Here is a 12,725-nt window from a genome sequence, read left to right on the forward strand (position 1 = left end):
AACTCCAGTTGTCTTTGTTAGCCGGCAATTTGCATATTACTGTTAATGAGCTGCAGAGCATTCATCAATTAATTCCATCAATTAATTCCCAGCAGATTGTAATGAGCTCCTGGATTGGCTTAATCCTCGCATTAGGCTGAGCAGACATTAAAAAGATAATTTGGTCACTCATATTTCATAATTAGATCTCATTTCCAAATAGAATATTCAGAATTGCAAACTGAATACAAAATACTAACGAGGCTGCTGTGCAAGTTGAAATCTGATTAGTTGCAAATATATTATGAGAATTGTATTCCTATCCAATCTATATGGACATAACTTTGTGTCGTCGGGGCGTCCGGGTAGTGTAGCGGTAGATTCCCTGCATACCAACATGAGGGTCGCAGGTTCCTGCCCCCGTGTTACTGCGGCTTGGTCGGGCGACCAAACAGGCACAATTGGCTGTGTCTGTGGGTGGGAAGCCAGATTGGGGGTATGTGTCCTGGTCGCTGCACTAGCGCCTCCTTTGGTCGGTCGGGGCGCCTGTTCGGGCCGGAAGGGAACTGGTGGAAATAGTGTGATCCTCCCACGTGCTACGTCCTGCCGGTGAACCTCCCCGCTGTCAGGTGAAAAGAAGTGGCTGGCAACTGCGCATGTGTTCGGAGGAAGCATGGTGCTAGTCTACGACTCTCCCCAGATCAGCAGAGGGTGGAGCAGCGACTGGGGCAGCAGGGGAAAATTGGCCAAGTACAATTGGGGAGAAAATGGGGGGTAATCAGAAAGAAAAAAAAGTCCATCCCTCAGTAGCTAATTCAACTGAATGGCTAGTCTACCTTTACATTTGATGTGGAGTGGGCCCGGCCCGGGAGCGCGCTGATTGCTGAGACATGCTTAATGTAGCTTCTTGTTGCTTCGGCCCAGGATGCCAGGCTGGCATAATTCTTGAGGAGACACGTGGCACAAGGATAAGAAGAATAACGTGCCCTTGGTTTATAGATTGTGGTAATAAGCAGAAAATGGAGTGACAAGTTATGCTGCGGGGACATTGTTAAGGAGCCCACAAGCTCGACTGTGTGCTGAGGCTGAGCCAGACTGGCATCAGCAGCCTTGATCTCTCAAGGCTTGATTGCTTAGGTCTGGAAAATAATCACACAACCCCTCTCTCGTTAATCACCACGTGAGACTGCAACAAACCAAGAGCGAGGGTGAAGCAGGCAGGCGGATACAGCGAGGCCTTGTGTTTTGACATGGCCAGGCAGGCAGGCAGAGAGAGTGTTCTGTGTGTGCGGCGGCAGGGTTCTGAATGGGTTGGCGTTGTGAAGAGCCTTGGGTCTGTCTGGCTGACTGAGAGTGCGATGGGGCTTTAAGCTCATCAGAATGCTTTTGCTCACACCAGATTTAGCACCAGGGAGACGACAGCGCAGGACCGAGAAGCAAATGCTGAGTGTTCGATTACCCCGGTATTGTCTTTGAATAATGTGTCTCAAAATAGTTGCATTTTTGAGAATGGTGTCATCTGTCTTTTGTCTGGAGGGCAGGCCAGCTCTATAAACCCAACTGTCACTGACTGACTGACTGACTGAGTTACTGGCTGAATAAATGACTGAGTGACTGACAGATTGAGTGAGTGTGTGAGTGACTGAATAACTGAGTGAGTGAGTGAGTGACTGACTGACTGACTGACTGAAGTTACACCATATACTGTAAGCGCTAGACCAGGTGAGTCTCCTGACCAGAGTTAAGGGTGACCAGATGTTCCTGTTTGCCGGGGACAGTCCCCGTTTTTGGTGAACTGTGCAAACTCCTCGAGGACGTCTGTGGACGACATTACATGAGTCTTTCAGGGGCTGTAGCGGGCTCATTTTGAAAGCCAGAGTGAAGATCCTGATCCTTGACTACAGTTCAGCATTTAACACCATAGTCCCCTCCAGACCCTTCACAAAGCTTAACCCCAGCCTGTGCAGCTGGATTCTGAATGTTCTGACGGGTCGACGTCAGGTGGCAAGGATGGGCAATGTTCCGTTTGGTGTAACCAAGTTCAATTCTTTGCCATGGCAGCCGGCTGCTTTCTGGCTGGGAGCACCAATAACATTGCTGCCAGTGTATAGCACCCCCTTCAGGCCAATTATAGTCCAGCTCGCAGCATAGAAGCAGAATGGCCCGGCCACCACCTGTAGGCGCACCGTGTATTCTTTTACCCAAGCAGCTCTTGCTATGCTAACCTTAGTCAGTACCAGTATCATGTCCAATACAGTCATTTTCAGCAGAAAACCAAGGTGGATGAAACCTAATGACATTCTCTGAGTAGGTCTAATCATCTTTTGTGCTGTACTGTAAAGGGAACAGTAATATGAGGCTTCAGTGTCATTGTGTTCTGACTCTATGCCGTCACCCAGGTGTCATTGTGTTCTGACTCTATGCCGTCACCCAGGTGTCATTGTGTTCTGACTCTATGCTGTCACCCAGGTGTCATTGTGTTCTGACTCTATGCCGTCACCCAGGTGTCATTGTGTTCTGACTCTCTGCTGTCACCCAGGTGTCATTGTGTTCTGACTCTATGCTGTCACCCAGGTGTCATTGTGTTCTGACTCTGTGCCGTCACCCAGGTGTCATTGTGTTCTGACTCTATGCCGTCACCCAGGTGTCATTGTGTTCTGACTCTGTGCAGTCACCCAGGTGTCATTGTGTTCTGACTCTGTGCCGTCACCCAGGTGTCATTGTGTTCTGACTCTGTGCAGTCACCCAGGTGTGATTGTGTTCTGACTATGCAGTCACCCAGGTGTCATTGTGTTCTGACTCTGTGCCGTCACCCAGGTGTCATTGTGTTCTGACTCTGTGCAGTCACCCAGGTGTCATTGTGTTCTGACTCTATGCCGTCACCCAGGTGTCATTGTGTTCTGACTCTGTGCAGTCACCCAGGTGTCATTGTGTTCTGACTCTATGCCGTCACCCAGGTGTCATTGTGTTCTGACTCTATGCCGTCACCCAGGTGTCATTGTGTTCTGACTCTATGCCGTCACCCAGGTGTCAGGAAGCTTCTGGAGCCAGAATGAGCACTGACTGATGTGCAATAATTTAGTTGATTTAATAAAAGTGTCTGTATTCTCATTTAAAATATATATACAAAGTTTTCATATGAATTACACAAAAGGCAAAGAAAATGTAATTTTTACCTAGAAAGACCATAGGCAGTTCTAGACCGATTTTTTAGTCTATATTTTCACATTTTGGTGTTGTTCCATCTTTTTTAAATATATCTTAATACAAAAAATGCATTAATCTCTCAATTGGGTATTTGTCATGAGAGATTATAGAGTTTGGAATCTGGTGGTCAAAATGACCACTTATGGTTGTTCTAATAGTTATGGAATTCTGGTGTTAAGTGTGCGTTTAGATCCCCAAGGTTCAGACCCATGGTTCAGACCCGTTCCAGCGGGGCAGTGATTCTTCACACTCAGTTAACAATGGACTGGGGAGATCATTCAAATTAACTGACATGCAGACAGAGAGAGAGAGAGAGAGAGAGATAGAGAGAGAGTGATTGGCCAGTGCAGCACGGCGACGGGTTGCGTTTCTCCAAAAGTTGAGTCGGTTTCAGCTTTTCCACTGCAGGCCACTTCCTTCCTGTTTGTTCTTTATAATGTTCTCTGCAGCAGCCACCAGCACAGCCTGAACACACTGCGCCCATTAACATGAATGACGGGACGTGTGTTTGGGGATTTGGCATGAATCCAGCCTACCAGCTAACTTTTGTCTCTTGTCATCGCCACCACTTACCATGTGGCAATTGTGTTCCGCTTGTTTGTTTGGTAATGGAGTATTTCATCAAAAGGCTGCTGAGATCAACTTTGACAATACCGCCATCTCAGAAGAGCTGCTGCACAGGAGGCAAGACTGTCATTTTGTTTGGAAGCACAGCGTACAGGGAATGTTTGGGCATTGCAATCCGGCTGAGACCAGGGATAATTAAAAACAGAGCTGCAGTCAGTTGCGAGGTGGTTTAACATTGCAACACTAAATGCACGGTGCTGATTTTCATAGACCACTTTTGCATTCAGAAGGAAATGTTAACTTATTATTTGGCCATATACACAGACAGAGGCAAATTGGCTGCCTGCCAGCAGAGCAAAGTTGATCGTTTCACCCGGGCTGAAATTAACCCACTTTTTGGCAGATGGCATGCTGTTAATTTCATGCCCTGCTCTGACACGATTATGCCCAGGGCTCCATATAAGCTCAGTATGAGCACACTTATATGACTAATAGCTCGCTCAGCAGAAAAAGGAAGTAAATAAAATAGTTTACATTCGCTTGCAGCGCTGATTTTCAGAACACCTCTCGGCGTCGCTGTTACTGAATGACAGCTGCTGCTCTTCCCCTCTGCCTCTTTGACTCTAGTTTACTTTGGCAGAAATGCATAAACACACAGATGTTCCTTCAGGTTAAATTACATCAGATGTAATTAGGGGTTATTAAGCATTTGGAGTGCTAAGATGGCTGTGATAACATCCCTCATATGGAGGCGGCTGTAGCTTAGCATAATTTTGGCTGGCAGTGGGTATGGCAGGGTGGGTCCCTTGACATCTGGTGTGTGTGTGAGTCTGTCGCAGTTAGAGAGAAAGGGAGCCCTGAGTGTGTGTGGGGTGTGTGTGTGTGTGTGGTGTGTGTGTGTGTGTGTGTGGGGGGGTGGAGATTGGGCATTTTGGAGTATCACTTATGACAGGTGGATGGTGAACTTCATCTCAGACTTGCTTTGCATTTTCCGGTTTACTTTCAAGTACACTCCCATAGCTTGTGATGTGATGCTCTGGAAGAAGTTGTCTATAGAATGTTTTCGTGGGAGTGTGTTGCTAGGGAACCGTTTGAAACCTAACTTGTCCTGTCAGTTATTGTACTAGCAAACACTGCAACAGGAAGTAAGCTGGGGGCAATTTAGAATGTTTATGTTTGTATTTAAAGCGTCTATATGCACTGTCTGCAGGACACAAGACAGAGTCTGTCTGATCATCTATATTACAGATTTGCTCCAGAGGTTTATGCCCTCTATATATATCACTGATCTGATTCCAGTACTTTTTTCTTTTCTTTTTACTTTTGTATTTTATCTGCTCACTTCTTGGAAACACAATTATTAAAAAAAATCTTATTGTACTGTATTTCGCAGACATCAGAAGTGAATAAGTTGTCTTTCTGTCAAACTTAATTAGAGAGAAAATTAAGTGTTGTATTGACTGATCCAAGCCTTTGACCAATCTCTGCCTCGGTCCTGTGGCGGTTTGTCTTGCTCTGTTGTTAATGAAGATGTTAATGAATTATTTGGTTTAACAACACCACATGCAGGGTTTTCCTCCTCCATAACCACTAATCATCTCTTTTGGTTTGTTGACTTGTGGCACCTGAATCTATTTTTTCATATACAACAACATAATGGTTGAAGCATATCTCTGATAAGACTTCATCCATAATTAATACCAATGAACCTAAGGTTACATCTTCACTAGCGCGTTCAAGAACACCGCAGTTAAAGCCTTCCCAGTCTACACTAGAGTAGGCTCCGTTCATAATAGCTCCTGCGAGACGCATGCTACATGACGTGTCATGCACACTGGGCATGCGCATGCCTCAATGTGTAGTACTGGAGTCCACATCGAGAGGGCAGCAACTCCGGCCAAGGCAAAGAAGAAGAAGAAGATGACGACGCTGTGCCGCCATAATGCTTTGAATCACAAATAACAAAGTCAGAATTTGGTTATCCATGTTGAAACAGTGTAACGTTGGTCAAAATGGCACTTCTTCTCTCAACTCGCACCAAAAGTGTCACCAGTGCGACACACTTTCTTCTTCTCTCGTTTGTCGGCGGGTCGCTGACGGCTTCAAGGTGCTTACCGCCAACTGCTGTACAAGTAGGTTAGTTGCATCGTTTCAAAATTCCACGTCTACAGTAACATTCCAACCCGGATTTTGATGACGAAGACGGGCTTGGCCGCCGGAGACCGGAGTCTTTGTGGTTAACACTCAAAACACAGGTAGTGTAGAGACAATAGATGCAAACGAAGTGCAGATCCCTAAAAAACGGCCTAATGTAGACACGGCCTTAGTGCAGTCTTTGGAGCTGAACCTAGAGGCTTATCAGAAATATGATTGAGACTTATGTGGTGCCATAGGAGGCCAATACTATTGATATTTGGGATCAAAGTAAGCCCCCTGTCCTCCCTCTGTTGGGTTACCCTACTGTGAAGCCTAGATCAGAGGCATCTCTGACAGGAGATGGGCTGCTGTGTTGGAAAGTACCATGCCTGAGAGCAAGCCACAGGCTATCAAAGATATTGGAGTTATTTTTTATTTTTTATTTTTGAATCGAAGAGCACATATGGGGCCACTCTGAGTAACACTTGCTTTTATAGCTCTATCTCTAGACACACTGTGGTGCCATCTTGACTGAAGGAGAGAATGCAAGATCTTTGCTATGTGACTTTAAAAAGCAGGGGCGCCCACACCTTTTTGCCTGGCGAGCTACTTTTAAAATGACCAGCTCAGCATGAGCTGCCAACCCCTCCCCCCTGCCAACCCCTCCAGCCCAAAACAAATAAATACATACAATAAAACACATTGAGTACTTATTTTTGTGAAACGGTCTAACTTGCATTAGACTACTAATCTCTAAGCAAAATGTGGACTGAGCTAACACTACTGTATAGACCAGTAGCACTCACATAAGCAATAACCTCAAATGGAAAACCAACACAGATCACATCTACAAAAAAGCCAATCAGAGACTCTTCTTCCTCCGTCAGCTCAAAAAATTCAGAATAAGAAAACATCTCCTGCTCCGGTTCTACCTGGCCATCATACAAAGCATCCTCACCTTCTCCATAACAGTTTGGTACAGCAGTCTGGACACTCACTCCAAAAACAAAGTACAGAGAATCATCAATAAATCCTCCAAAATAATCCACACCCCCCTTCCGTCACTTGAATCACTCCACCGCCAAAGGACAATAAATAGAGCTAAAAAAATATATTTCTGACCCCACTCACCCAGCACACCACATCTTCCAGCTGTTGCCCTCCGGGACCGGGAGGCGCTACAGGTCTCTGCCCACCAAGACAACCCGTTTTAAAAACAGTTTCTTCCCCACTGCCATAAGGACATTGAACTCTCTATAACAACCCAACCCCCATATCTCTGCTGCTATGACTGTATTGTGTATTGTTATTGTGTTTTATGTATTACGATGTTCAATGTTGGACCATGCTTACGTATGAACTGTACTGAAAGCAAATTCCACCAGCCTGGCTGTGTGGTCATTAAATAATCTAATCTAATCTAATCTAAAATGCCTTTGTGAAAGCGGCCCCAGAATGGTGGCAGTGTTCGCTGTCACAGACACAGCAGAACAGCTGACGTCCAATTAAGTTGAGAAAGAAGGGAGGCTCCTTTCCCCTCCCTTTTAATATTACCGGCCATGTAATTGATGACCTGTGAGTTTCGCAAAGAGCCGCCGCGCCTCAAGTTACTGAGGCAGAAATATGTATGAAAAGCTGTGTTTTAGATTAACCAACCAGGCAGCAACAGGGAGCGGCTTTTGACTTTTAAATTAAGTTCTGAGAGGGTCCATTTTTCAGACGGAGTTCAGTCCAAGTAAGAGCGAGATAATTATCAGTCCTTGTGATCGCAACAGAGATGCATCAAACTCTGAGTGCCGCAAACAGGGTGTACCGTCATTAATAGCGTAAAAATGGAGGAGTGTAAATTTTAATTAGAACGCAGACTAGAGGCTTCCCATCTTTCCCCCATCTGTGCTCCTGCTTGAGTCTGGGTGACTCTGCAAAATCGATAAACCAATTTTATGAAAGCATAAAATACAAACGGCAGTAATTAAAAAGCCCATTAAGATACCACCACCCTGTTGGGTTTTACAGCTGGTGGACTGGTGAGACTTGTTGTGAAGTGTTTCTAGTCAAGTGTGTATACATCTGTATATGGCTGAGCATCTTCAGACGACCATGGGAGGTATTGGGCAGGTTTCTGAAGAGCACTTCAGTCAGCCAAAATAAATAAATAACACTGATACAACTTCTAAGAACTCAGTAAAAGTCATATTTTCTGGCACACATCTACATGTTCCGATCTTGGGTAAGAGACTGTAGGGTTTTTATGAAATCTGTGTTGACCTGTGCCTGTCTGTCAGTCTGACAGGGGCACGGTGGCTCAGTGGTAGAGCTGTCGCCTCACAGTCAGAAGGTCCTGAGTTCGATTCTCGCCTGGGACACTGTGGGCGCTGTGGTTGTGTTCCCCCCCATATCTTCAGTGCCTACTGCCCAGGTGGGGTATCTCGTCGTAAGGGCCTTTCTATCTGTGTGGAGTTTGCATGTTCTCCCCGTGCTCCCCCAGGGGGCTCCTCCGTATATAACCCCCCCACTAAAAATATGCAGAAGATCAGATCGTCATCGTCATCCGACCAGTGACGACAACATCCGAAGTTGGTCCCCGGGCGCTGTACGAGAAAGCGACCACTGCTCCTGGCCTGCCCCCCGGAGGAAAGGACATGCCTGGATGGGTTAAATGCAGAGGACACTTTTCACCGGCCACCGTCAGCATGAGTGTGTTGTGGCCGCATGCATGTATTGTGGTGTTCGTGTGACAATAAAAGACGGGGCTTGTCCCGTTACGAGAGTTTTTTTTTTTTTTTTTTTGAATGGACTGAGGCAGTCAGTTTTAAGGGTCTGCTGATGGCGCTGTTGCTTACTTCAACTCGCTTGCTTAAACCTGCGATTGTAACTTCTACTAGCCTGCAAATAGTTGATTGACTTGCATGACTGCTTGCATACTGCGACAGTGCCCCTTAGTACTATGAAACAGTCATATGGGGCACTGTCGCAGTATGCACCAGCTTTATATGCTGTACCTCTCCTTCTGTAGAGGAGTTATCATGCTGTGGTAAATAGAGCTGGACAATTAATCAGGGAGGAAAATGCAATATAGTACGAACATTTTCCAAATTGCAGAGTCTGCAATTAATTGAGAGAGGGGTATCCAAGATGGATTTCTAAACAAGGTGTTTTAGAGCTCTGGATAATCTTTGGTCCATGAATCAAGTACAACAACCTTACATCAAACTCAGTAAATCCCGCAGATTATTATTATTAGTAGTAGTACTAGTAGTAGTAGTTAGTACTAGTATTATTATTTAATAACAAAGTGTTTTTTCTTTAATTAAATTATTTTAAAGCTTTTGATGATATGAATTGCCGTTTAAATCACAATTGCATTATTCTTTTAAGTACAAATTGATTTTCTTGTCAATATCGTTCAGCCCTTTACTGTTAAAAGATGCTAATATTGTAAGCACATTTGGTTCAGTATATGATGCACGTGAATAGGTTAACGATGTCTTCAATTGATACTGTAGGAATGGTAAAAGAAAAAGAAAAATATATATTTTTATATATATATTTATAGGGATGCACCAATCAGGTTTTCTGGGATGTTTTTTCTTTAACAATGTTATGTTATGTTATGTTATGTTATGTTATGTTATGTTATGTTATGTTATGTTTCATGACCCCGGTCACTGATCTGATCGCAGACTGAAATGATGCTTTCAGCCCAGTTCACAGCAAGCATGATTAGTAAAGTTCCAGCATAGCACTGTGTATAAAAGATTGCTCTTACAGTATGGCTGCATGTAGCTGTCTTATCCATGTGTAAATAAACCATAGGTTTATCCAGACCTAGTAATTGTGTGCTACTGTAGATGAGGTGCTTAGTCGCCTATTGACACTGCTGGTGGAAATTAATTGCAGCAGCATACAGGAGGCTCTGCCTTCTGTCTAGCATATTGAACTGCTTATAATCTATGATCATATAGCTTGTGAAATTCAAAATACACACACTGGCTTTACTGTACACACACATTGCATTGAATCTTTTTTAATGTTTTAATCGGCCAGTGGAAACATTTATCGCCCATTCACAGATGACCACCTCCTCCACAGATGACATTTATCACACAGCTATGATTGGTGGTCAAACAGTCGCTCCTTTGACACATCCTAAATAATCCTACTGCAAACATATTGTTATCCCAATCGAAGGTGTTGCTCTAAGCTTAGAAGCACCAAGCTAATTTTCACTTGTTATAAAGTTAATGTATGATAAAGAAAGTGTGAAGGCTTTCTTAGCTGCAGTATGACGATAGCTTGAATAACAGAGATTGGAACAGATGGATAGGCTAATGAGCGTTATGACAGCCCCAGCAGCTCAGTCAAAGTTTCATCTTGCTGCTCAAAAGCTTTGGAAATTAAACCAGAAGATGCTGTTGCCTTTGAGGATAAGATTTGCCTACATGAAGTATGTGCCTAACAATCTAAAGAGATCTGGGGCTGTATTTGCACAGCTTTCTAAAGATTATGGTTGCTGTTCAGAGTTCAATTTAGCAAAAAGAAATAAATAAAAACATTGGTGTTTCAAAAGTTGTACCAAAACGAATTCCCGAAGCACCTTTTCTCCAGTCATTATATTGGACTAAACACAGGAGGAAAAAACACACGCACGCACGCACGTACACACAAACAGACACACACACACGCACGCACGCAAGCACGCACGCACGCACACACACACACACACACACACACACACACACACACACACACACACACACACACACACACACACAGATTAGATAATTGGATCCACCAATAGAATCCAGAAGTTTTGGTTTGTATTTGCATCGCAGGGCATAGTCAGCTTTACTTAAAAATGTGAAACTTGACTAAAGTAAGGTTGTGCGGTGTAGAAGCTTCAAACTTTGTTTGACATGAATCCAGTAAACAATAGCCATATAATCCTATATAATACGAAGTGTCTGTCTGTCTGTCTGTGTGAGTGAGTGAGCAGAATTGTGTTTGGCCGCAGAGCTATACCATTTTACGTGCGATCGGGCCGAATCTTTCAGGAAGTGTAAAGGGCACACCTGCTGGTGACCTACAGTAATGGAGCCAGATTTTTTAATTAGGGCCGATTAATTGCCCTAATGATTGCCCTAATTATACCTAATTATGTGATGTCACTCGAGCAATGATGTGTGTGAGTGTGTGAGCAGAATTTGACCTCAACTACAGTGGTAACATTTTATTCAATGTGAAGTTGTCATAGCAAAGACATTGCTGGGTTATGTTGTCTTGGTTAATGTCAAGTTGTCATAACGAAGACATCTCAAACAATGTCAACTTTGCATTTACAATGACATAATTTACCAAATGACACTTAATGACAAGTCATAAACATTCATAAAGCCTCCTTCATGTTCATGACAGGTGTCATGTCATGTTATGACAGTGTCATGTCAGGCTTATGCACACCCCTTCAAATAAAGTGTTATTTTATTTTTTGAGTGAGTGAGTCTTAAAGGAATATTTTTTTGACCTCTTTAAAAATCCCTTTCTTTGTGAATTTCCTTCTCTGCTGCTTGCTCACCTAATAAAAGAGTTAGGCTGAACGTCCTTCTCCTCATAACATGTCCCTGTTATTAACTGGAGGCTGCTCTACCTTCACAGGTACGGTTCTGGTGGAAAACATGCAGATCAATGGCCGTGCCCTAGACCCAGGCAGAACCATCTCGCTGACCTTGCTGGACAACTATGACTACTGGGTGATACTGGACCCGGCGCGGCAGAGGCTCTACCTCAACAGCACCGGGCGAATTCTGGACAGGGATGTGAGTATTGGACTCTGATGGGGAACTGTGGTAGAGAGCTGCGAGGGGCCTGACATTTCGGCCTCAGCCCGGCCCAACCCTGGCCCGACCAGTTAAGCAATTAATGAGCCCGAGCCCGGCCGCAGGCCCGAAGTCAATAGAGGGTATGCATGTGATGTCACAGAGACAGAAGTCACTGTGGGGTCACGCCCACTGAGTCACAGCAAGACTGAGCTTGAATGCAGTAATCAGCCTAGATAACTGACACCTGCTGCTCAGGGAGGAACTTGACACTCATTTTGACACTCATTCCTGATTGAGGGGGCGTGTTTCAGTGAGTGTGCATACCCTCTATATATTACATGATATGATGACACATCTCTCTCTCTCTCTCTCTCTCTCTCTCTCTCTCTCTCTCTCTTACACACACAGACACACACGCTAGAATCAATACGATTAACGTAACGTTACAAATGTGCAATGCATTAACGGAGGATCCCGCGTGAACTCGGATTGAAAAACCTAATGATGATTCTCAATGATCATTGATGAACTAATGCACTACAATCACTTTGACTAGCGGCTCTGCTGCTGCCCACAAACTGTAACATGAATGTCACTCAAGCATATCGAAATGAAAACTGTCGCAGCAGACTCACCATTTAGCTGTTAGATGCGGCTGAACAAGCTGCTTGCATTGAGCAACGTTAGTCTCATTCCTCACAAATCTTCGCCAACCGACTAAATCCAAACACAACCAGGCAAAACTATTTACACTACATTTCATGTTCACTGTTCATTTGCAGGCGCTGTGTCATGTACACTATAGGTCTATTCCTTGCATTTCATACACAGCCTATAGACGGTTTTCACCAGCTGCAACCCCACAGCACTTCCTTTTTCTCAGGTTCTTCTTCAGTGTTTTATGGCGGTTGGCATCCTTAAATGTTGCATTACCGCCACCTACTCAATTGTATCATCTTCACAGTGCTAAATATTTACAGTGTTTCTCAGCCGTTCATGGGAAAACACAAATACGTC

At 44.3% G+C, this 12,725-nt stretch overlaps 1 protein-coding gene across 1 annotated transcript in view; it reads left to right on the forward strand.

The window, feature by feature from the left end:
- Positions 1–12,725, forward strand: part of LOC310789333 (protocadherin-15-like) — a gene marked incomplete at both ends in the record, with an annotated part of 198,913 nt that overhangs the window by 48,118 nt on the left and 138,070 nt on the right. Inside the window, one exon of the mRNA XM_083650951.1 lies at positions 11,545–11,705. Coding sequence (XP_083507077.1) covers positions 11,545–11,705 — 161 coding nt within the window. The remainder of the gene's footprint in view (positions 1–11,544; positions 11,706–12,725) is intronic.

Source organism: Poromitra crassiceps (genome assembly GCF_964638095.1).
Source record: "Poromitra crassiceps genome assembly, chromosome: 14".
In the NCBI taxonomy this organism is placed as follows: Eukaryota; Metazoa; Chordata; class Actinopteri; order Beryciformes; family Melamphaidae; genus Poromitra; species Poromitra crassiceps.